This window comes from Mastigoproctus giganteus, chromosome 6 (genome assembly GCF_048544385.1).
Source record: "Mastigoproctus giganteus isolate SK-2022 chromosome 6, ASM4854438v1, whole genome shotgun sequence".
NCBI lineage: Eukaryota > Metazoa > Arthropoda > Arachnida > Uropygi > Thelyphonidae > Mastigoproctus > Mastigoproctus giganteus.
Window position 1 is genome coordinate 180430077 of NC_143580.1, and position 27528 is coordinate 180457604.

A 27528-nucleotide genomic window follows, 5' to 3' on the forward strand; every position below is an offset into this window, starting at 1 on the left:
TAGGTATATTCCCACCCTCATCCTATTATATTTTGATTAATACTGCAGTGCACATGTGTGTGAGATCATTTTGTTGCTACTAAATCATCTGCTAATAGTATATTCGTGTTAAGGTTCTTGATAGTAACCCTAGGTAGATACCCAGATGAAAGGCATTAAAGATATTATGAAAGTCGAAGAAAGGTATGTTACATTTTTCTGGCCTACTACAAAATAAAGTAATCCAGGCATAGGTCCACTTTTATTTAACATTGTCATCTCTAAGGTGCGGGTGTGTTCTCATATTTTCTAGATCCCATACATAGAATCTTCAGTGCAGTAAACAGCTAGAAATCTGTTTATTACTAAATATTACTCTTCAGGTTACTGACTCCTTCATTAATTATCCCTCTTTGGTTATCTGAGCTTTCTAATTTGACGCATTGCCTTGCAGGAAGAAGGTCACCCTCCCCAGTGAGTTTTCCACTAGAATAAATTATCCTGGCAGGTAATTAATTTTTTTGATCTGCAGCATGCTGCTGAAAAGGAAACTTAATGAGATTCAGCCTTCTATTACTCCATGAGATTTTAAATTTGTGTCCCTTGGTTTCTTGTCTCACCTATCATTTGTACCTTTCCTGTTGCTAAAAATTAACGTACTAATCAGAATAGTATTAGCATTAGATATAAGTACTAGGAAGCCACAGGCTTTTTGGTGGCAATGAAAAATAATATTTACCTGTACTGAATTTACCCTTCTGAAGATAATCAATGAATATCACTTTGCTCCAAAAAAACTGAGCCATCACTCTAGTACAAGGCAATGGTTAGGCCACATCTTGAGTAGAGTCTGCATACAGGTCTAGAAGCCTTATATTTTGGAGGAGGCTTTCTGCAAGGAGATCTGATCGATGTATTTTAGGCTTTGAATGGATTGAATAATCTTAATGTTTATGGTATCCATACTCTTTCTCAGACAACACATGTAAGGGGCAATAAATTTAAGCTGAAGAAAGATGGCTGCAGGACAGATTTGCAGAAATTTGCTTTCATCTAGAAGGTAGTTGATTGTTGGAACTGACTTCCATTTGGTACTCTGGAAGTGAGTAGTTTAATTAAATTTAAGAAAGAATTAGAAAAATTATTATTATTTATTATTTATTTTTTTCTTTTTGGCTAATGCTGTATATGTGTATGTAGCATCAGCCAAAAAGTTATTAGAGGGGATGGACAGGTGATTTGGGATAATTTTTTTTTTAAGAATTAGCCATACCAGGAAACCACTGGCTTTTGCTGCACCATCCAAAAAATAATAAGCAAACAATAAAAAATAATAAAAAATGAAAACATTTGAAAAAGAAGAAAATAAACTATCTTTGTGTCTCCCTCCTCACATAGGCAACTATCCATCTGACCTTTGAATTTTCTCAAGGCTTCAGTGTCTTAAAACGAATTAAATCATACTTTTGATCTACAATGGTGCAGAAACGTTTGAATGGATTAGAATTTTGAACATCAACAGTGACAAGGCAAAGTTGCTTGATTTTTCTTGTGTAATGGATGAACTTTCCCAAAGAAAAGCACGGAATGCATTTCTGAATGTGAAGAAGTAATGACCATTTCTATTCTGAAATTCCAAATACAGAATAAACATGAATGTACTATTGTATTTACTGCTTCTTATTACCATACTGTACTCTATTGTCTTATATACAATTTTGAATAAAATTGCTTGTCATTACCTTTTTTTAGAAATCGTTCTAGTTCTTTTATTCTTTTCTGTTACTTGTAAGTACATCATGTACACTACATGTACATCTATATATGCTCATATATAAATCAGTTTGAAATGGGGCCTACATTTCCCATCTGGCCTGGGCCTATTACCAGCTTTGCAGAGGCCTGGATAGGACATCTCTCATGGGGGACTGAGTCAAATGCTTTGCTAAAATCCAAATGAACAATATAAAAATTATTTCCTACATCCAACTTGTAGCTGTGTCAAAATAGCTAACCAGGTTAGTTTTTCCTGAACAGAATCATGTTTTTTATCCTTCAGAATTCTATTTCTGTGTAAATGCCCGTATTATGCACTCTTTATTGTTGTCTCCTTAATAGGAATAATTAAATAAAATATTTCTCCCTCATTTTATTAATCTGTTTCAGATCCTTATACACCTCATTTATGTTCCCCACCTCCCAAGCTCTCTAATATCCAAGCTTTCCAGTCCAATCCATCTAAGCTGTTCTTCATGTTGATATCTGTTAGTTTCCCTTACCAACCAAGTTGCCTTTCTTTGAATCGTTTGTAGATGCTGTCTTTCTCATCTGTAGTCACCAGATCTGAATACAATATTCCAAATGCAACTCATCATTGTCTGTTACAGAGGAACAGTGATATCCTTCTCTGCACTTGCAAAATTCCTGTAATTCATAGAGGGCACCATGTGCTTTTCTATTTGCTTATTTACACTGAATGGTAAATTTCACATCTGATTGCACAGTAATCTAGGATTGCACTGGTATTTTACTGAAGGCTAAGTGCTCTTTGCTCTGTCTGCATTGAGAGCAGAAAGACTGTCCATAGACAAAATCAAACTCAGGTAACATGTACAAATTTTGATTTGATATCTGATATATCATAGCCTCTAAGTCCTTTTAACTTAGGAGTTGTGGATTTCTGTTCCTGTGTACAAAACCTTATTATATTTAAAGGCATTAAACTTTTGTAACCATTTTTCAAACATATTTGCAACCAATCTGAGTAATTATGAAAAATCATGGCTTGGTTCTTGTTGTTAACCACACATTCTACTTTTAAGTCATCAGAAAACTGTGACAACCATTATGGTATTTTATCAGAAAGGGAAGATACTCCAGAACTGATCTCTGAAGGGTTGCCCTGAAGAGTATCCATTTATGACTCTTCTGTCTTTAACCCACCCTTAATCCAACAGAGGATCTTACCAGTAACCCCAATTATCTCTAATTTATATAATATCCTTTCATGTGAAACTTCCTACAATTCAGTCTAAACATCTCCTCCCATAACTTGAAATTATGGCCCCTAGATATATTAAAAGAGAAAGCAAAGAATTTTGCTAAAGTACTAAACGTTGATAATTTTACAGCTAATAATAGGTGGGTTGAAAAGTTTTGTAATTGAAACAATATTGTGTATCAAAAGCTTTACTGAAATCAAGATACATTAAATCAAAGTTTGTTTCTTGCATCCAGCTATTTTATGACTTAACCATGGTAATTAACTAGTTTGCTGAGGCAAGTCTTCATCTTCACAAATTCATGCTGTTCAAAGTAATTGTATGTTGTATCCTTAAAACGACAGACTGTCATCTTAATTGTTTATCAGTTGTTCTAAATTTACCACAGTTGTAAACTCACTGTTCTGTAGTTGCCCATCACCTCTTTAGCACTGCATTTGTGGACTGGGGAGATATTTGTGCTTCCCAAGAGAATTGGCCCAGAATGTAATGGTGATCTCATTGATATTTTTCAGTGCACTAATTGACTCAGACAGCTTGTTTTTTTTTTTTTTTTTTTAGTATAACAGGATGTATAGTGTCCACTCCTTTCCTTGAGTCTGCAATTTACACATGCACTTCACAGACTCACTTGTGTCAGTTTTGGCACATCACTGGTTAGCAAACATCAAAGATGTCAGCAAACAAGAAAGTGAACATGTTAGAGTTACAAACAAAAATGAAAGTAATAGAAGATGCTGAAGGAGGAATGTCTCAGGTAAGACTGGCTGAAAATTACCACTGCTGAAAGACTCAAAAATGTCATTTAGAAAAATGAGACAAAAAAGAAGAAATGATTTGAAAATGTTAACAGAAAACTTCAGAGGGATTCTCATCAATCCTTCAAGGAGATCAGTGATTTGACTCTTTCATCGTTCAACAGTGCTTGTGTAAGAAATCTGCCGATAAGTGGACCAATATTAGCAATGATCACATGGTGCAAGGAAGCTTATGTTGCATCAGCCAAAAAAAAAAAATAAATAAATAATAAAATAATAATAAGAAGAAAATTTTAAAAAAATAAATAATTAATAAGAGAAAAGGAAATAGACAACCCTGTGTGTTTCCCTCCTCCTGTAGGGAAACACATAGGGTAATTATCCAGCTGACCTTTGAATTTTCCCAAAACTGAGCCTCCACCCATGTGTGTAATTATTCCAGTAATTTATAACTTGCTGGCTAAAATGAATCTTCCTACAATCCAGTCTAAACATCTCCTCCCGTAACTTGAAATTATGCCCCCCCCCCAAGATATATTAAAAGAGAAAGCAAAGAATTTTGCTCAAGTACTAAACATTGATAATTTTACAGCTAAATAATAGGTGGTTTGAGAAGTTTTGTAATTGAAACAATATTGTGTTCAAATTTGTTTGTGGTGAAAGTGCATCAAATAATCCAGGCACAATTGAGGATTGAATTTCAAGATTAACAGATTTGACTGAGATCTATGAACTAAACAACATTTTTGATGTAGATGAAACAGCATTTTTTTTATCACGCTTTGCCCACAAAATCATTAGTTTTAAAAGGGTCTGAATTCCGTGGTTTTAAAAAACCAAAAGAGATTCACAATTTTGTTGTGTACAAATGCATTAGGTGAGAAAGAAAGACCACTAATTATAAACAATACATTGAGGCCTCGCTGCTTCAAAAAAATAAACACATCCAAACTTGGGATTGAGTGGCATACAATGGCAGGAATGGGTATTGGTTGAGTAATAAAATTTTCACTCAGCGGCTAGAAAACTTTAATGAGATTAAGAAAAGGGGAAATAGGAAAGTGTTACTTTTCTTAGATAATGCACCATGCCATCCAAAAAAATGTCATATTGTCAAATGTTCAGTTGGCATTTTTACTGCTTAATACTTCAACTGCCTTACAACCTTTGGACTACGGTGTCATTCAGACATTTAAGCTACATTATAGGAAACAGATTTTGACAACATTGGTGGCAAAAATGGACTCTGTGGAAAATTTAGAACAACCGATAAAGCAAATTAATCTTTGTGATTTTGTTGAATATATCAAAGAGGCATGGCAAGCAGTTTTTAAAGATACCATCAAAAATGTTTGAACATTGTGGAATTAATGTGAGAAATGTGGAAAATGACATAAGAGATATCACCCCTTGAAAAGGAATTACTGTGTTTCCCCATGTATAAGACGCACTCTTTTTCAAAAAATTTGGGGTCTAAAAACTGGGTGCGTCTTATACAGTGGTTGTAGATTTTTTTACTTGCATTTCGCGCTTGTTGTCTTCGCACTCATTGTTTTGCACTTGTTACCGGTATATTAGGTTACTTTTTGCCACATTCTGCCCAGAAATGGCTCAGAAAAGGTTTTCGTACAGTGCTGAATTCAAGTTAAAAGTGATCCAATTTGCAAAAGTGAATGGAAATTGTGCTGCTGAACGTAAGTTTGGGCCTCCTTCAACTGAGAAAACAATCCGAGACTGGCTACGGGAAGAAGAAACCCTACTGAAAACGCCACGGCAGAAGAAGGCCAAGTCAGCAAAATGGCCTGATTTAGAGAGGGAATTGAAGATAGGGATGGAACAGCAAAGGGCAATTGGAATTCCTGTGTCCACAAAGATTGCTCAGCATGAGGCAAGAAGAATTGCTGATGAAAAAGAAGTTACTGATTTCAAAGGAGGACACAATTGGTGCTTCAGGTTCATGAAACGGAACTAAGCATGCGTACACGCACCATACTTGCCCAAAAGATGCCTGAAAACTATGAGCAGAAGGTCCTTGAATTTCATAGTTTTGTCATTCAATGTCAGAAGACACATCAGTTTGAGTTGGGACAGATTGCAAATATGGACGAAGTCCCCCTTCAGTTTAATGTCCCAAGTAACAGAACTGTTGATAAGAAGGGGTGAAAGCTAACTGTGAAGACAAGTGGACATGAAAAGAGCCATTATACAGTGCCGACGGAACCAAGCTGCCTCCTATGCTGATTTTCAAACGCAAAACAATGCCAAAAGAAGACATTCCTCGAGGAGTGATTGTCCATGTTCATGACAAGGGTTAGATGGATCAGGATGGGATGAAGATCTGGTTTGAGAAAGTTTGGAGCAGGAGACCAGGTGGGCTCTTATGCAATCCTGCCCTATTGGTGCTTGATCAGTTCAGGGCACACATAACAAAAAACACAAAGAAGATTGCTGCAGAGCAAAAAACAAAATTTGCCGTCATACCTGGAGGCTTGACATCCCAGCTCCAACCACTTGATGTCAGCATTAACAAACCCTTCAAAGCTGCCATGAGACACGAATGGAACCGACCAATGGATGAAGTCTTCTGGGGACAATTTGACACCAGCAGGAAGAGTGAAGAAACCAACTATAGGAGAACTTTGTACCTGAGTAAAAAGATCCTGGGATAATATCAAGATTGAGATCGTTGTCGAGTCATTTAAGAAGTGTGGCATTTCAAATGCCATAAATGGAACTGAGGAAGAGGCAATATATGAAGACAGTGATTCATCATCAGACACAGATGAGGACAAGCTAATGGATGGGAGTTTTGACAGTGATGAGGAGTTGTATGAATTTTATGATGAATAAAACTTGAGTTCAATTACTTTATGTAATACATTTTTTTTCAAATTTCGGGTCCCAAAATTAAGGTGCGTCTTATACGTGGGGAAATACGGTAATGCATCCCTTCTCTTACTTAAAAGAAAATAATACAACAATACTTTCTCCCTCCCTAAGGCAACCACCTCCCCAAATGACTTATTTCTGTCAGGAAGTCAGGTGGTCATCCTAGGGAGGTTTTAGTGGATAAGTGAGAGAAGGGATGTATGGAGGGAACTTTGATCATAATTGGTTATGAACATATAAGCAAAAGAAATGGAAATTGAAGCAATGTAAATCAAGGCGCGCACACACAAGTACTCTTGAGGAGGTGCAAGTGTAGTTTTGGCCTATGATACTGACTTGTGTTATTCCTGGGACTCCACTAACCCTGTCTCCCAGATTAGACTTTCCCTGAATCCTTAGGCCTCCTCCTCCTCATTGGCATTAGCAAAAACCCTTGAACTACTTCTGTTCAAATAAATTCCACTTTTGCATACAGTCTTGAATTAATCCACAACTAGATGTGTCTGGGCAGAAATGCAAACGAAACTTTTTGTCTTGTGTCACAGCACTTTTCCAGCATGACCTTATATTTCCTGACAAAGTCAGTTTGTTTATGCTTTAAGTCATAAGCTCAATGGAATAAGAATAAATCTTTTATTACTTTTAAGAACTAAGAGTTTGTTACATCATCAAATTTTTGCACACAACAGGCACACTTTGGTTCCATTCCATCTGTCCTTATTACAAAATATATTAGCATTAGCATTAGCATTGATGCAAGAAAGCAAGCTTATGCAGCATCAGCCAAAAAAAAAAAAAAAAAAACCCACTTCCACTTCACCCCTCTGTTCGTTCAAAATACCTGTCCAGCTGAGCCTTAAACTTATTTAGGCTATCAACCTCCACCACAAGGGATGGAAGTCTGTTCCACCAACCAACCACCTGCTGGCTAAAGGCAAATTTCCGCACATCTATCCTACATCTGTCTTTCCTCAATTTGAATTTATGCCCTCTCAGGTGATTTTTCTGAGCTAGAGGAAGAATCCCATCAGCATTGAGCATGCTTAAACCATTCAAGGCTTTATACACCTCTATCAGATCACCTCGCTGGTGCCTAGTCTCCAGACACTGTAATTTGCAAAACTTAAGCCTTTCTTCGTAAGAACAACCCTTTGTTCCATTCACTAATCTTGTTGCCCTTCTCTGTACTCGTTCCAGCAGCTCTACATCCTTCTTGAAATGAGGCCTCCAGACCTGTATACAGTACCATTGCCTTATACAAGGGAATAATCACTTCCTTATCCCTGCTGGAAAAATTCCTGTATATCATTGACAATACTCCATGAGCTACTCTTGCAGCCCGTCTGCACTGCTTAGAGAACTTCATATCTGCCTGCACAACCACCCCAAGTCCCTTTCATTCTCTACCACTGTCAGCGTAGTACCACAGAGTTGATACGTTGCTCTGGGGTTGCTGTTTCCCATGTGTAGTACTTTACATTTGTCAATGTTAAACTTCATTTGCCACCTCTCAGCCCATCTGCTCAACCTTTCCAGATCCTGTTGCAGTAGCATAGTGTCAGTAGTGTCCTTGACAACCCTGCCAACCTTTGTATCGTCTGCAAACTTGGACATTAAGCTTGATATACCATCATCAATATCATTTATAAATACAGAAAACAATAATGGACCCAACACTGAGCCCTGAGGGACTCCACTAATAACATCAGTCCACGATGAGCAGTGTCCATTGATTACCACTCTCTGTCTTCTCCCCCTCAACCACCCCTTTATCCATAGCAGCAATTTGCCTCCAATGTCACACTGCTCCAATTTGTGTAGCAGTCTTCCATGTGCAACAGTATCAAAAGCCTTTCTAAGATCCAAGTATATAATATCAAAGTTATTCCCTGCATCCAGTTCTTTTGTGACTGCATCAGAGTATCCAATCAAGTTGGTCAGGCAAGACTTCCCCTTAACAAATCCATGCTGTGTCTGAGCTATAACTGAAGTCTTGTCTAAATGATCCTGCAGTGCTTCTTTAACCAGTGCCTCCATTAATTTTCCTGGAACAGAAGTTAAGCTCACAGGTCTATAATTACTTGTGTCAGCCTTTGATCCTCCTTTGTGAATTGGGGTTACATTTGCACATCCCCAGTCCATGGGTACCTCCCCTGAGTCCAAAGAAGCTCTCATAATTATGGCTAGGGGTTTGCTTACTTCCTTTGCTGCCTCCTTTAATATAACTGGATAGATCCCATCCACCCCGGGTGCCTTTCTTGTGTTTATCTTCAACAGTTTCTCCTTCACTTTACTCCCAGTTATTTCAAGATTCTGTAGCTTACTGCTAGAGTTGAATACACCTCTGGCATTCCCCTTGCTGAATAACTCCTCATGTGTGAATGTCGATGCAAAATATTCATTTAGTTTGTTAGCTACCTGAGCAGGATCATCAACAGTTGACCCATCAATATCAAGTGGACCAATCTGATTCATCCCCTTCCTTCTAGAGTTTACATAAGTAAAGAACTCTTTGCTGTTTTTCTTTGCATCCCTTGCCAAGGATTTCTCGTAATCTGCCTTCGCCTGCCTAACCTCCTTTGTAACTTGGTTGCATATCAACTTGTATCTATCATGGGCTTCTGTGTCATGTGTTAATTTGTAAGTATCCCATGCATTTTTCTTCTCTGCCATATGCCTCATTAGTTCATCTGACATCCATTTTGGCCTAAACCTTGAACAATATTTCTTAGTTGGTATGTAAAGCCTAGTAGCTTCCAAGATAAGTTCTTTGAATGCTTCCCATTTTGAATTTGCTGTTGGTAACATCATCAGTTGGTCCCACTGTATAGAATTTAAATACTGTCTCAGTCCATCGTAGTCGCCTTTACGGAAGCAATAACCCTTCCCTTTACCCCTAATGGTAGTTACCTCTTTGAGTAAATCCCACTTCAGCACACTGTGATCACTGCCACCTAGTGGTTCATTTATCTGCAGATTCTTAATGCATGAAGAATCACTGCTGATAATCAAATCAAGTATATTCCTGGTTTCCCTTACATTTGATCTCCCAGAAAGACTACCTCTTTCAGAAGTAGAAAATTCTGCACTAAATGATCTTGAGATCATTCTTGAGCCAAACTTGGGAGGGCAGCACCCAGTTTAGAATTAGACACAAGTCTCTGTCAAGGCATCAAGGCTTCAGTTTAATTCTGCTCTAGCAGGCTATTTCTTCAGAAATGAATCTCATCTAACAGTACACTAAGTTTTAATTTCATGTTATTGCATTCCTTACATTTAGCACACAGAAAAAATTATCATCAGCTGGAGAAATTTTTGCATACAAGCATCAGCAAGTCTAAGCAAAAAGGGCCATAACTCACAGAAGAATTGCCAGTGATAATTTCCCTACGATCATGATACTCCGAGACATGTTATGCTTACCTTTTCTAGTTGAAATCGTAAAACAAATTTTTAAATAAAAATTTATGTTAAAAAAATTCAAATATGGAACAGATGAATTACCTTTCAAAACACCCCAATTAAAAATTAAACTGAAATTACACAAATAAATATAATATACTGAATGAAATTAAAATTTAATTTTGCTGAGCTAGTTATCAAGGTAAATTACTTAAATGATGAGTCACTTACCTTTGATACCATTAGGTGCAACAGTATTTATGCCTATTCCAATATTAATGTTAAAGCACCTAAAATTATAAAAGTATAACAATATACTTAATACAGTAGTGATTATAATTCAATATTATAGTTAAATAATATCCTGTGCTACAATTTATAATATAAAATTGCACACATCAAAATTTACCAGAATTTTTCTGGTAAATTTTGATTAGTGTGCAAAGTGAAGTACACTTTTACTGAAGAAAACAATTTTTGAAAAGCTCAGAGAGATATATCCACACCCTTCAAAAGCCAAAGCAATAATCCATTGCTTTTTTCATTTACAGGATGTGTTTGTTCTCTTTGCTTTAGCATTAGTAGAGGCATATGATGCAAGAAAGCAAGCTTATTCAGCATCAGCCAAAAAAAAAAAAAAAAAAACCACTACTCCCATTTCACCCCTCCATTTATTTGAAATACCTGTCCAGCTGAGCCTTAAATTTGTTTAGGCTATCAACTTCAACAACAAGCGATGGAAGTCTATTCCACAAACCAACTGCCCGCTGGCTAAAGGCAAATTTTCGCACATCTATCCGACATCCGTCCTTCCTCAATTTGAATTTATGCCCTCTCAGGTGATTATTCTGATCAAGAGGAAGAATCCCATCGGCATTGAGCATGCTCAAGCCATTCAAAGCCTTATACACCTCTATCAGATCACCTCGCCGATGCCTAGTCTCCAGGCTCTGTAATTTGCAAAACTTAAGCCTTTCTTCGTAAGAACAACCCTTTGTTCCATTCACTAATCTTGTTGCCCTTCTCTGTACTCATTCCAGCAGCTCTACATCCTTCTTGAAATGAGGCCTCCAGACCTGTATACAGTACTCAAGGTGTGGCCTGACCAATGCTTTATACAAGGGAATAATCACATCCCTATCCCTGCTAGAAAAATTCCTGTATATCATTGACAAGACACCATGAGCTACTCTTGTAGCTCGTCTGCACTGCTCAGAGAACTTCATATCTGCCTGCACAATTACCCCCCAGGTCCTTTTCATTCTCTACCACTGTCAGCGTAGTACCACAGAGTTGATACGTTGATCTGGGGTTACTGTTTCCCATATGTAGTACTTTACATTTGTCAATGTTAAACTTCATTTGCCACCTCTCAGCCCATCTGCTCAACCTTTCCAGATCCTGTTGCAGCAGCATAGTGTCAGTAGTGTCCTTGACAACCCTGCCAACCTTTGTATCGTCTGCAAACTTGGACATTAAGCCTGATACACCATCATCAATATCATTTATAAATACAGAAAACAACAATGGACCCAACACTGAACCCTGAGAAACTCCACTAATAACATTAGTCCACGTTGAGCAGTGTCCATTGATTACCACTCTCTGTCTTCTGCCACTCAACCATCCCTTTATCCATAGCAGCAATTTGCCTCCAATGCCACACTTCTCCAATTTGTGCAGCAGTCTTCCATGCGCAACAGTATCAAAAGCCTTTCTAAGATCCAAATATATAATATCAAAGTTATTCCCTGCATCCAGTTCTTTTGTGACTACATCATAGTATCCAATCAAATTGGTCAGACAAGACCTGCCCTTAACAAAACCATGCTGTGTCTGAGCTATAACTGAATTCTTGTCCAGATGATCCTGCAGTGCTTCTTTAACCAGTGCCTCCATTAATTTTCCTGGAACCGAAGTTAAACTAACAAGTCTATAATTACTTGTGTCAGCCTTTGATCCTCCTTTGTGAATTGGGGTTACATTTGCACATCTCCAGTCCATGGGTACCTCCCCTGAGTCCAAAGAAGCTCTCATAATTATGGCTAGCGGTTTGCTTACTTCCTTTGCTGCCTCCTTTAATATAACTGGATAGATCCCATCCACCCCGGGTGCCTTTTTTATGTTTATCCTCAACAATTTCTCCTCCACTTTCCTCTCAGTTATTAGAAAATCATCTAGCTCACTGCCAATGTTTACTTCACCTACGACATTCCCCTCCCTGAATAACTCCTCATGTGTGAATGTAGATGCAAAATACTCGTTTAGATTGTTAGCCACCTGAGCTGGATCCTCAACTGTTGAACCATCAACATCCAGTGGACCAATCTGATTCATCCCTTTCCTTCTTGAGTTTAAATAGGTAAAGAACTCTTTTCTGTTTTTCTTTGCATCCTTTGCCAAGGATTTCTCATAATCTGCCTTTGCCTGCCTAATCTCCTTTGTGACTTGGTTACAGACCAACTTATATCTATCATAGGCTTCCATGTCACCCATTAATTTGTATGTATCCCATGAATTTTTTTCTCTGCCATATGTCTCATTAGTTCATCTGACAACCATTTAGGCCTGAACCTTGAACAATATTTCTTGGTTGGTATGTAAAGCCTTGTAGCTTCCAAGATTAGTTCCTTGAATGCTTCCCATTTTGAATTTGCTGTTGGTAACATCATCAGTTGGTCCCACTGTATAGAATTTAAATACTGTCTCAGACCATCATAGTCGCCTTTACGAAAGCAAAAACCCTTCCCTTTACCTCTGATGGTAGTTACCTCCTTGAGTAAATCCCACTTCAGCACACTGTGATCACTGCCACCCAGTGGTTCCTTTATCTGCAGATTCCTAATGCATGAAGAATCACTACTGATAATCAGATCGAGGGTATTACTCCCTCTAGTTGCCTCCCGAACATGCTGGTGTAGAAAACAATCATCCAATAAATCCACAAAAGCCGTGCTAGTGTGTGAGTGACCAACCCACAAATTCCAGTAAATATCTGGGAAATTAAAATCCCCCATTATAAGACTCTCTGATTTACTGGCCCATTCTATTTCCCTGTACAGTATCTTATTATACTCATCAGAGTCATTAGGCCTATAGCACACTCCTACTCTCAGTTTTGATTTACCTATGCTTATGTCACACCAAACTGACTCGACACTGCCCTGTCCATCGATGTCGACTGGCTTCACTTCCTTGGATTTTATGTGTTTTTTAACTAATAGCATAACCCCTCCTCCCTTCCTATCCTGTCTATCCTTTCTGTAGACGTTGTACTCCCCAAATTCCAGTTCTGCATTCCTTATATCTGTGTGACACCACGTCTCTGATATCCCAACAATATCTGCCTTTGATGTTTTGAGTAATACCTCAAATTCATCAAATTTATTTACTAAACTCCTAGCATTCATGTACATGCAAGTATGCATGCACCTGTTTCTATTCTTAGCTACCCTAACACAACCCATGTGTTTACTTGTACTGCAATGGCTCCCAGCAGTCTCTGAAATATCCTGCATCTTGTTTTTCAGGCTTCTGCTCATTCCAATAGAAGCAGTGCAAGAATCTCTTTCACCTCTGCCAGTGGCTACTGTTAATCCATTAGTCTTTGTCTCCCCCCCCAAGCTAGCAGTTTTCCGAACCACCTAACACTGTCTCGATAGCATCAGCAAATATTCTTGCACCCTTTCTATTTAAGTGTATCCCATCCCTGTAGAAGCAGTCCCTTCTGTTAACAAGTACAGACCAGGCTGAAAAAAATTCTACCCCTTGAGCCTTGCACAATCTTTCCAGGGCCGAATTGATCGACAAGGCTCTCATCATATACTCCCTCCTATCATGTCTGGGCAGAATTGCAGACACTTTCAAATTCAACCCTACTTCACAACTTTTTTTCAACAGTGATCTGTACTTGTTAAGTAATTCCGCTGGTCTCCTACTCTTAATATCATTAGTGCCAACGTGTACAACTATATCACCTTTTGTGCCCTTAAAAGATGATATCTGCTCTACGTCATCAACCTTTGCCCCTGGCAGACATACCCTGGTCCTGTTCCACCTATCCTTTTTACAAAGCATGTTCCCCGTTTCCCTGACAATTGAGTCACCAACAACTACTAGTTCCTGTTGGACCAGCGCATTCTGCCTTGGGGGCTGCCTCTGTGTTGCAAGATGACCAAGTCCAAGCTCTGGCGTTGATGTGGGCAGCTGAGAGCTTGATGGGTCCCTCAATTTATTTCCTTCGAGGGCATCCACCCTGTCCTTCAAGGTCTCATATAGGCCCATAACAATGCCGAGTTGTCGCCTAATTTCCTTGCACTCCTTGCATTGTGCACACACAAAGACATCCCCCATGGCAGTATCATGTCCCGTACCCGATTGCTCCGCAAACATCAAGCAAACAGTGCATCTTAAAAGGCTGTGATTCAGAGGGCAACCCCCCCCCCCCTCAGTTCTCCCCTGAGTCACAGCACTCCCATTAGCTTGAACCTTTTGCTTTGCTGCTCTGGTCAGAGTCATGATTTCGATTTAAATGTCAATAAAATTACAATTTCCGAACAAAATTAAAACCTTAAACTTGTATCTTAACACAGTTATAACGCTATATTTATTTTTCAGTATCGAGTGTTATCTACGAGTTCCCTTTATATAACTTCTGTATCAAGTATGTATTAATTATTTGTTACGTTTGTACTCTAAGTCGTTATATATATATATTTAAAAGTACAATTTAATTGACAATGAAGTTTAACAAGATTAATAGATGTACTGATTAAATGACAATATTATATTATGCACTATACTATACAAAGCTAATGCTATCGAATTCCGGATATGCTGTATCGCATTTCAGTAATGAGTGTTATCTACGAAATCCCTTTATATAACTTCCGTATCAAGTTATGTATTAATTATTTATTTTTACTAATTATTTATGTTCCGTAACCTAAGTGGTTATATGTATAGTTAAAAGTACAATTTAATTGCCAATGAAGTTCGACAAGATTAATAGATTTTACTGATTAATTTTCATGTAACAATGGCGGCTGTTTATGAACGGTAAACACGTGGATTTGATACCCTTTCCGATACTAAGTAATACCTACAAAATCTCTATCTAAGTTATTTTAACTTTAAGTACCGTAAATAGGAATATAAAGCTACTCTAGAAATAAGTTAATATGTCAATTTAAACTAATAAAGCAGAAAATAAATCAGAAAAAACTTCTCTGTTCCAAGAGCGGCAGAAAGGCACGTCCGCACAGGAAACCCTCGTCCGCAGACTTTATATTGCAAACCAATCTGACATTCATTCAAAATCAATGTGTTAACAGCATCAGTGTTTTCTGTAGTTGTTACATTTGTAAGATGTCCAGACCTTTGTTCATTTTTGGTGACTGTAATCCTTTTTATTTCAGCAACCTAATTCTTAATGATACTGCACAATGAACAGTCATCATGTAATGTCTGTATTATATGCCCATGGATTTGTTTCCCAGACAGCCCCTTTTCAATAAAAAAAAAAAAAAAGGTATTTTATTACTGCACAGCTGTCTTCACTTATGAAATTGTTGGTTCCAATAGACATGACTTTTTTAAACCTAAAAAAAAAAAAAATTAAGATATTTCTTTAAAAATTTAATTACTTGCATATAAATGTTTATAATATTATATTTATCTTATTTTCAAATAATGAAATATATGATAGGAGAAACTTTTGAAATGCACTTCATATATATATATATATATATATAGCGAGCAAATAGAATACGTGAACAGAATTTATAAATAACTAAACAATAGAATCTAGGAGCGAGAGAAATACTGGAAATACTAAAAGGAGAAGAGCTGATTAATGCCATCAAACATAACATGATAAAACATTACATCAGTCTTAATATGTTAAAAGCAAGTAATAGATAAGTTAGTGGCAACAGAACGCTATACTAGCCATTACTGGTCCTTAGTTCAAACCTGGAAAGGATACATATAAATAGAATAAAGTAGAGAAAATAATATAATATAATAGATAATTCATAAAGGTAGAAGATAACATAGATAAGTATGGTATGTTAATTATAGGAGATAGTAACACAATGAAAGGGACTTTTTCAAGGGCTAACCCTTTCAATGTGTCCTCCTATAATTAACTGAGCTATCAGTTTCTGATATCATCTGCCTGTTAAACGTTGCCGAATGGTGATAAAAGATATCATTGGGGTGGAAGGTTTAAGTTAAAGTTAAACAAAAAGAATTTTGTGGTAGTTAACAATAGGTGGAAATTTGTGGTAGTTAACAGGCTAGATGACTTTAGCCCGACCGATAGCTAAAACACAACGAAAAGTAGAGGCAATTGAGAACCAGTAGCATCTTATTAATGGGTGGTACAGTAGCTAAAGCTAAAAAAGGAGAACGGAAAAAGGGTTTAAGAATAGGGATAGTACCTCAATCCCCCTCGAATTGCTCTAATAGTTCATGAGGTAAGAAGAATAGAAAAAGACAGCACATAGTTAAAAGTAGAGGAGAAGCAATATTGCAATTGTACGTCGGATTATACCGGGCGCGTAACTACCCGTCCCTTATAGTAAGAGATCCTGGTATTTCAATAGCATAACATAACATGGCAAATTTGGATAAAATATAAATTAGATAAAATAAAGGAAGCGAAGGAAGACAGGAAAGGCTAGTTCCTAGTCACTTACTTACATCGTGGTACTTGGTGCATAGATAGTAGACCTATCTCGATGATGAAACAAGAAAAAACCACGTTGTAGTGCACGTGTTAATTTATATATAAAGATAATAGTGGATGTCAGCGCCCTCTTACTGACATGTAATTAGTTGTAGATTCATTATAATAGGCCCAAAATAAGCCAAAATAATAATGGCGCGCCCTCTGGTATTATTAGCGTATAGCATGAAGTGGCGAAAACTAGAATAGGATGAGCGGTTCTCATAAATATATATATGATATCCCATAAAATATATATATATATATATATATATATATATATTGTGTTCTTATAGAAGTTTATGATGTTAATATTTGGTCAGGTTTACGTTATTAGGAGTTTTCTGTTGTGCGACGTTAATACTGTTGTACATAGGGCAATTATACATTATGCGTGCATGACATTATATTGGTAAATTTTATTTAAATAAATGTTATGGATTTGTAGGCAATTAGGTGTACATGGTTCAGGTTACCAAGTTAGCAAGTGTAAACTAGCTTTTGCCTGGGGGGGGCCCTATAAACGATATATAAATGAAATGGTGTTATAAAATAATATGATATTAAATAATGAAAATAACATTAAAATGTTGATAAACAATAAAAATGCTAAATACAAAGTAAAGTGCAAATACATTCCCTCACTTGGCCATCAATCTGCTACTTCATCGGGGGCTTTGAGCAGAATGATAGCTAGACTAAAGGAATGTCTCATACCTACCCTTTTCTGTTGTCCCCATACCAGTTTTTCCAGTTATAAATTTTTTGGTGATAATATAAATTTTAAATTGATAGCAAATCAATGCAATAGGATAATAAATTTAGTTTAATTTACATGAATTCTTTAACTTTTAGATTTTTAATTTATTATTAAATTTTTCAATCATATTGTCTGAAACAGCAAACTGGGATAGGTGACACAAAGCCCAACGGGTATGTATCTGAATAAATGAGAAATGTTCTTACTACATTCTTGTACTGTGGTGGTCAGATTGGAAAGGGGGTAAATTCCCGCCTTCAGGTTGTTTTATACGTTGGTAAGGTTATACTTCGCAGTCGCATCATTTGTATACAGTGGTGTGATGAAGAAATTACTGTTGGTAATATCTCATGTCAATGCGAGTGTTTTGAAATTCATGGATGGGTTTATATTTGTGCTTGCGTGGGGGGGGGGGGGGTTGCTTCTGATGTCGGTAAGAACCAGTGTAAAAGAAATGATGGAAATTACAAGATGTATGCAATTAAATTGTTAATAATAAAAATGTTACTACAAATGGGTTGCTATACCCTGGACAAGGGCCGGTATAGCTTTTCAAAGGCATAACGACCTGTTGTTGTCCGGGGGGGGGGGGGTAGCTATTTACATATTTACAGCCTCCTTCAAAGTGAATTTTTACCCTATGTTACTAGATAAACTGAAAGGATATAAACTTTATGTGTATGTTTTATCTTAGTCACAATTATTTAGTTGTCGGGGGTTTGTTTCTGGTGATAATGTCCCATGGTATAGTTTGTCTGATTTTGGAAGGGGGGAAATTTGGTGTGCCGGGTTACAGTGCGGTCAGATGACGAGCCTCTTCTGAGTGTAATAAACCCGGGAATCAAATTTGGGAAGTTTAATCTTATTTGAAACTGGACACAGATATTTTTAGACAAACAAGTAGTGAGTTACGTGCCATTTGTAGTTTTTAATTGGTTCAGTGTATTTTCAATTAGTGTATATGGGTTGGCTTTAGGGTGGTGTTTGTTGAGATTCGAAAAAATGGCCGCTTTAATGTGGTGCCTGCTGTATTTGGTGGGTATATTATTTTTGACGAGGGTTTTTATGAGTTTTTTAATTGCTTCCGTGGTGTCCTTTAGATTATTGCAGATGTGTATTAGCTTGTTTGTTTGATTTCTATTGGTGTTGCCATGTATATGTTTGGCTAGATTGCTTTCCCAGTGGATAAGCTTTATCGCTCGGAAGCTGAAATGGTCTCTCTTATCAAAGTGTTGAGTGTAGATGTTGTCTTGGGTGATGGTTATTTCGCTGTTGAGATAGTAAGCTTGCAAATTGCTATTAGGGTTAGTGGGTTAAATCTGTGGGATAGATTTCCTAGGCTAACGTGCCGAAATTGTCGTAATCGATGACCAGGACATCATCAATATATCTGTAGAAAGCGACATCTTCTTTGATGTTCTCGAAGTAATGTAGTTGGTTCTTACCGACATCAGAAGCAATCCCCCCCCGCACAAATATAAATCCACCCATGAATTTCAAAACACTCGCATTGACACAAGATATTACCTACAGCAATTTCTCCAGCACACCACTGTATACAAAAGACGCGACTGCACAGTATAATCTTACCAACATATAAAACAACCTGAAGGCGGGAATTTACCCCCTTTTCAATCCAACCACCACAGTACAAGAATGTAGTAAGAACCTTTCTCATTTATTCAGATATATACCCTTTGGGCTTTGTGTCAGCTATCCCAGTTTGCTGTTTCAGACAATATGATTGAAAAATTTAATAATAAATTAAAAATCTAAAAGTTAAAGAATTCGTGTAAATTAAACTAAACTTATTATCCTATTGCATTGATTTGCTATCAATTTAAAATTTATATTATCACCAAAAAATTTATAACTGGCAAAACTGGTATGGGGACAACAGAAACGGATAAGTATGAGACATTCCTTTAGTCTGGCTATCGTTCTGCTTAAAGCCCCCGATGAAGTAGCAGATTGATGGCCAAGTGAGGGAATGTATTTGCACTTTACTTTGTATTTAGCATTTTTATTGTTTATCAACATTTTAATGTTATTTTCATTATTTAGTATCATATTATTTTATAACACCATTTCATTTATATATCGTTTATAGGCCCCCCCCTTCAGGCAAAAGCTAGTCTACACTCGCTAACTTGGTAGCCTGAACCATATACACCTAATTGCCTACAAATCCATAACATTTATTTAAATAAAATCGACCTATATATATATATATATATATATATATATATATTATGGATACTGTATATTATGATAATAATGAGATTATTATCATAAATATGAGATTGGAAATAGAATACTCAAATAAATAAATGGCTCTTTTTTATGATAGTTTATATATAATTAGAATTTAATGTTGTATATAAAGAACATAAATCTGTTTGAAATTTTAGTTTTATATTAACACTAGTACCATATTTTTTTTTTACTAGTACTAGTACCATATTTTATATATGGTACTAGTATCATCTTTCCCCAAGAGCTTAATTTCTTTTAATTTGTTGTTTATTTACCTGTATATTTATGCATGGTTTATTTAAAAATAAATAAGCTGTGCACAAAAGATTTAAGATATATTGAATTACTCATGATTTTAGATATGTTTAAAATTATTTTTAGTAGCTTAAATAGACATTTTCACATATCTTTTGAAAAGTTCATTTTTTTTCTCTCATTGTTATTTCAAATAATTTTTTCTACCTTTTATTTTTCAGGTACATTTAATTTGCATGTTCCTGTAGACAACTTGTTTTTTATTGGGAGCCAGTTAGTAGCTCTTAGCCATACCGGAAAGGTTGGGGTTTGGCATTCAATGACTCAACACTGGCAGGTAAAATATACTACTATTTTTTTTAACTTTTGAAATTCAGGTAACATAATGGAATAAAAATTTTCATCTTTAAGTGACTTTAGCTCATTATGTGAGTTAGATATACAAAGCAGAGAATAAAAAATCTTACAAATTTGATCATAATACTGAATATATCTATAAAATAATCAATGACTAATATAAAATACACACACACACACATGCACACACTGTTTTGCATCATATCGCACATCATATGGAAAAATGACACAACTCAAAAAATGCGATTTTTCAGAAAAGCAGAAACACAGAAACCAGATATGGTTTTATCTCAATTGTGGGCATTAATAATAGATTGGAAAAAAATTACCAGCTTGATAAAGTGCAATAAATCTTTCTAACAGATCTAATAAATATTATTTTTGAATTTGTGTTACCATAGAGGCCGTACCATGACCATGACTTTGAATTGTCACTTTTCTTATTTGTTATTCAATATGTTTTTTTCAGTTGTGGCACTTTTAATATAGAAAAGGTACAGAAAAATTAACATTTTGAAATATTTTAGACAAAAATAGCTTATTTTGTTAATTAATGAAAATATATTTTTAAATGAACAATGTAACAAAAACAAATGTAATTTTAACTAAAAAAATACAATAATTCTCTTATTAATCAAAATAAGGTATAAGGTTTGAATGCCAAAACATAAAGTGGTGCGTAGCTTTTAGGGATACAATTTTTTTTAATCGGGTCCAGGACATCTGATTTTTTTTTTTTTTTTATCTGAAACTTGTATCTTCTTGGTTTATGCTAATTTTATTTCAATAGTTTTACCCTGCAACAACTGACGTCTCTTGTTAGTCACAATTTTTTTATAGTCCTCATACAACGTTTTTATGAAGAATGCGCTGGGACTACATTTTTCAACCTTCGCTATCTTGATTTTGCCTAACTTCACACCTTCATTATCTTCTGTCTTTGAGTTGTTCACATAATGCTGACAACCGTTTTTAAAATTGATGAAATTGTCATGAGTCATTTCAGTTTCTTTATATGGGTTCCCTCGTTTCTTCGCTGCACGTGTTAATGTAACATACTGCCAAGGAATATAAATTGGTCCCGATTTTAATGCTTTCTTTACAGATTTTTCTATCACAGAATGCATGTTATCCCTTTCGTTTTGCATATGTCCTGTAATTAGGAACTTGTGAGTGATGGACTTAATACTCAACGTAGAAATTCACTGTTGACATGAACCCATGTTCATGTCAACAGTGAATTTATTCTTTTGTTGTCCGCTGCAGTTGTCTGAGTAGAAGATGATGTCAAGGTCAGTACTGTTCATGGATCTGGAAGTCTCCTGTGAATATTTGTAAAAGCAAGTGTCTATTTCTATGGCCCCAAATTACCTTCACTATCATTCCAGAAGAAACACTTGAAAGTGATAAAGTACACTTAAAAGTGTACTTTATCTCTTTTAAGTTTTGAAATTGTAAAGTTATAGCAGTTTAATTTAGATTTCTAACAGAATAAGGAAATATCACCCCTATCATCCAGTCACAATTAAAAAGTGTCGTTTTACCAGCGCAACAAATAGTCTTGTCTGTTGTTACAACTCTGGTGTGTCACTTTTCTACTGTGACCAGTGGCGATACCTGCTTACTAGAAAAGCAACACAACTGCACTCTACTGGCTCAAAATTGGAAATATAAATATGTTGTTTTTTCCAGGACGTGGAGTTCAAGTTTGTGCATCCTCCTATTTTATTAACTGAAATTTGACAATTTTTGAGTAGTGTCACTTTTCCATATGATGTGCGATATGTATTCCTCTATAATATAATGTCTTGAGCTTGTCTGTTTATACACTTACTTAATATTTTCAGCAGTATGTACATAGAACTGCATTTTTCATTTGTGTGCTTTGAAGAGAATGTAATTTGATCTATGTTTTGAAGATTGCTCCAGTTATCATGTGATCCTGTGTTGTTAATGATTTTCTTGAATACTGTGGTGCATAGAGTTAACCTGTGGTTCTTCTCGGTTGGCTTGGTATCTCTTCCTGCATCTATCTTGCTACTCAAAGCATTTGTCATTAGAAATATTACACTGGTGTGCAAAATTTAAGGATCAGTCAGGTTTTCACCTGTAGCTTCTCATAGCAGTGGCCTGGATGTGGGAAAAGCATACCAAAGGAACCTCGTGAGGTACAGAAATGATGAAGGTTGTTGTTATTTGGTTTTTAGGAGCATTAGCAACTAAGGCCATATTGCTCCGGGAATATGCAGTGGTCATTCCCTGACCTTTCCGCATCCTCTGTATTTGGTGGTCACGGGCTCGAACCTCGGTCTAATCAAGAAGCGTGTGCTATGCACTGCCACTCCTGACCGCCTGGCTACGGAGGCGCCTAAATGATGAAGGAAACAACACCGACACAACAACGGAAACAAAATGGTACAGAGGGACTTTATTCAAAAATGGCAACATAGCATTGGCTGCCATGATACAGATGCATCACTGCCAAAGGTGGAACAAAGGGAAGAGGTGGTCCTCAGTAGGAGATATGACTATCCTTAATGTTGATGGAGGTTTTGCACTGCCTGTCCATACTTAGAACAATGTTGTTGATAAGTTCTTGCAGTAACATCATCCATTCCTCTGTCAGCGCCATCTTCAGCTGGTGAACATTTTCTGGTGGGTGTGGACGTGCTGCTAGGCATCTCCCCAGAGCATCCCATACGTGTTCAATGGGATTTAGATCGGTGGAACAGGCAGACCAATCCATGCGAACAATGTCCTCACTTTCCAAAAGCATATCAACAGCTGCAGTGTGATGGGGTGTGGTGTTATGATCCATAAGAAATATTATGAAGGGTTTGTAAAGGTAGGGTACCTGCGTGTTCCTAGGAACCTTACAATAAAAGATCATAAACATGAACTCAGGGCCAATGGCACCTTGGAACAGATGCACATGGGGAAGGATGACCTCAGTACAGTAGCATGCACCAGTTACAATACTGCCTTAGTATCTGGAGTTGTCTACGTCCATCCAAGATAATGCCTCCCCAGACGAGAACACCTCGACTGCCGGCGCCTCCGTAGCCAGGTGTGCAGAAGCAGCAGTGCGTAGCACACGCTTCTTGATTAGACCGGGTTCGAGCCCGTGACACCAAATACGGAGGATGCGGAAAGGTCAGAGGATGACCACCGCATATCCCCCGGAGCAATATGGCCTTAGTTGCTAATGCTCCTAAAAACCAAACAAACAAACAAGCAAACCTCGACCGCCATATCGATCCCTTTCAGTGATGTTTGTGGTGTGATACCATGTGCCAATCTCTCGCCAGATTAGCTGACATCCAAAATCGCTGCTGAGACTGAATCTACTCTCATCAGTAAAGAGTACCTTAAGTAAAGATTTTGTGGTTGTAACCTTTAGAAATAATGTTCGGCACCTCCGTAGCCAGGTGGGAAGGAGCAGCAGTGCGTAGCACACACTTCTTGATTAGACCGGGGTTCGAGCCCATCACCACCAAATACGGAGGATGCGGAAAGGTCAGGGAATGACCACCACATATCCCGGAGCAATATGGCCTTAGTTGCTAATGCTCCTAAAAAACCAAAATAACAACAATAACAACAGAAATAATGTTGGTCCTTAAGTTTTGCACATTGGTGTACATGAAGAAGAAATGCTTTGTAAGCTCCAAATTCAGATTCGTGAAGGCATTCTACCCATAAAATATGGGAACATCACTCAAAGTGGTTACACATCATACAGCTCTGAGTACCATGCTTTCTTCATCCCAGATCCCAAAGTGCTAAATGTTACACAGCAGCAAAAGAGAAGGGATATCCGTGAAGCATTACACATTCAAAAGAAATATTGGAAAGCATTAATAAAACATCATTAGGGTGACGATGATGGATCCAGCAATAAACACCAAGCCATCTTGTTATCATGTCTGACAAGAGCCATGCATTAGCTCTATGCAGCACAGTATTCAAGAAAACCATCAGTCAACCAGTATGGCACAGAAAGCAGTATCATGTAACACCCGGAGCAGAATAACAGGTACAGCCAACATAACATCATGGCCAGAGAGAAGAATGAGCCACATGATCAGCTTCGTCGTTGTCTCTAATGCTTAATGCAACTTGCAGCAAAGAGGAACCAGTTGACCCCTGGGGCTCCCCCACCATCTGATCAAAAACATGACCTCTGATCTCTTTGTCTTGGGTCAGTTTCTTCCTTGTTTCCTCATTCTCTTTTGCCTCTGTGTCCAGCCAGTTGTAACCAGAAGATTCAACATTTGTAAATACCTAAAGAAGTTTTTAATTATTTTATATGCAAAATAAGAAACCGTAGTGTTCAGAAACATTTGGAGTATAGTGTATAGTGTTAATTGTAATGCGGCTCTGTGGGTTCCCCCAACTCCATGTCTAGCAATGTGATGAATATATACTCTGTAAAGACCAGATTTATGTAGGTTAGGCTTGTTCGTGAAGTATTAGTGTGGGTTATGTTGTTTATCCAGCCATTTAACCTAAGGACTTGTGTTTGCACATGGAAACCTCTAGTTTACCGTCCAGCACCACAAGGGTGTGGGCTGGGCAGCAGGGAGTGTAAAGCACCAGTGGGGTGAACTCTGGGGTAGCCAAGGCTACAGGCAGGGGGAGCCCAGTTAAAAAAAAAAATATATAATGAAATTTAGAAATGAATAGTGGGGGAACAGCAAGGGGACCCCACGACAGGATGCCCATCCTGCTCCAGGGGTGGGAGTTAAAAGTTAACAGTGGGGTGTCCCACCAGATTAGGGAGGGTGGTCCAGGGCAGAGGATGAGAGAACGACCACTCCAGGTGGTAGATATGAAAGAACAGAGGGAAAGCAATCCCTATGTTGGAATATTTTAATTGAAGTAACATTTGGAGTATTTCAATTTACAGTGATTAAATTGTATAAGTTATGTTCCCAGAATGCATTGTAATGTGTTCCTTCATAGTGTGCGCTGGTTAGTGTGGTACTAGATGCATTCTTTATCATATAAAAATCATATGTAAAGGTGTTTGTGTGTTTTCACACAAACATACATACACTTTTACATACATAATATATGCTGCATAGGATAAAATGGAGAATACATTTTGTCCTACTCTTTCCACCTAAGATTGGCTAACTACAACCTCATGGAGGTGACCTTTAAAAATTTATCTGTTCTTTGATGGAATTCAGCCTTAACCTCTTGGAAACCCACTATACCATCACAGAACTCCTTGGATTCTTTGCATGTAAAGGCAAGGATATTTATGTAATCAGTCGTAGAAACGTCATGGAAGAATAATTGAAATTAACACTTGTTGAAATGATGAATTCAGTCTTTTCTAGCATGATTGTTAATATTGTGTTGGAGATAATTAAATTATTTAAAAATTTAATGTATTTTAAAAAGGGAATAATATTGGAACTAACTTGAGTGTATAAAAAGTGTAACACTGTTTTTATCAAATGAGAAAATAATTAGGGTTATTCAAATCACTGCATATAGTGAACTCAATTATATTACAGGTTTAGTATATTTTTTGTACTGGTGTGGAAGTTATCTCTACAGCAAGAGTGGGTAAAAATAGTATTACTCTTTATTATAAACATACAAGTGTATATAAAAATAGTTTTTTGTTTCCTTTCTACAGATACAAGATGTTGTTCCAATAGCTAGCTTCGACACAGCTGGATCTTTCCTTCTCCTTGGTTGCAATAATGGTTCTGTGTATTATATAGGTAAGCATGTAATAATTTCTATTTTGATACACTAGTCAATAATCTGTACAAATTGATTAGTGTGTTAGAAAGAGTTTTTTCTAAAATGTATTGTTACCATGAACATGAAATACAGTGGAAGATAGGCAGTCTTTGCCATGTTTGAAGTTCACAGATTGAAATACTAGCTACCATATATTGCAATATCAAACTTCAACTACTGATCTGTGGTCTGAGAGACTGTGGCAGAATTTCAGCTTATTGCACCTTCTAACTGATTTTAGATGATTGGTGATTTACCTTAATTTCGATTTTAGAATTGTTTGATAGTAATATGACGTGCTGAGTTTTTAATATTTAGTAGGGGAGGGCAGGAATTTATTTGTAATATCTCGGACCTTGCATTCAGTAATTGCATTTTCATTTGGCAATTAATAAATGAATTATTGTAGAAATTACCATCTGAACATTTAAAAAATTACCTAATAACAGTAAGAGCCTCTAATCGTAAGGAATGGACATTATTTCATTGCAAACTAAAATCACTAATTCTAAGAAAACTATCTTGATTTGTATGAAAAATAGCATTAGAGTTCACCCACTGTTAGTTCCACAAATGTTATTTTTAGGTAATTTTTAATACAATTGCAAATACAGAATGACCATAAACAAAGTTTCTATGTTCTGAGACCTCTATTGACTTATGGAAGTCAAATTGTGTTCAGATTTGGAATTGCAGGGTTTTTTTTCTAAACTATGCATCTGAGGCATGTGGAAAAAAATGTTTTTACTTAAAACTCACTGCAAAGAGATAAAGGTTGTTGGATAATTTTTTGCCATTAACTGCTCAGTGTATTACCTTCCAGTAGTTAAATCTTGCTGAAAGTAAGGGATAGAGTTTATAACACTGGAACACAACTTATCAAGTAATAAGCAACTGATAAGTTGTGTAAAATAATCAATATCATGATGGGTGGTTATTTAACACAGCTCTACATTCCTCAGTTTTGAAAAGAGTTTCAGACACTGTTTGACTCTGCTTAGCATTTATACCTTACAATTTGTTGAAAAAAGCCTACAACTTGTTTCTGAAAAGAAAAGAACTATATTAAATGTTGATGCATATTCATTTTAATCTAATTAAACTTTATTAGTTTGCACTGTAAAACAAAGATGGGGGGGATTGCTTCATATTTGATTATGAAGCAGTAAATAAATATAAATTTATGCAGAGTATTAGTCATATGGTGCAAGGAAGCCTCAAGCTTATGCTGCACCAGCCAAAAAAATAATACAAATAATAATAAAAAAGTAAATAAAATAAATAATTAATAAATGATAATAAGAGAAAAGGTGTGCATTTAGACAACCTGTGCATTTCCCTCCCCCTTAGGTAACTATCCAGCTGCCTTTGCATTTC

At 36.7% G+C, this 27528-nt stretch overlaps 1 protein-coding gene across 3 annotated transcripts in view; it reads left to right on the forward strand.

Annotated features, from left to right (window-relative positions):
- The window catches only part of LOC150084784 (BTB/POZ domain-containing protein KCTD3), a 234236-nt gene that overhangs the window by 109862 nt on the left and 96846 nt on the right, over window positions 1-27528 (forward strand). For all 3 annotated transcript variants that reach the window (XR_016547075.1, XR_016547076.1, XM_090375543.1), the window contains exons 10-11: window positions 20253-20368; window positions 26042-26129. Coding sequence is in view for 1 of the 3 variants with exons in the window: in XM_090375543.1 (XP_090231669.1) it covers window positions 20253-20368; window positions 26042-26129 (204 nt within the window). In the remaining 2 variants the exon portion in view is untranslated. The remainder of the gene's footprint in view (window positions 1-20252; window positions 20369-26041; window positions 26130-27528) is intronic.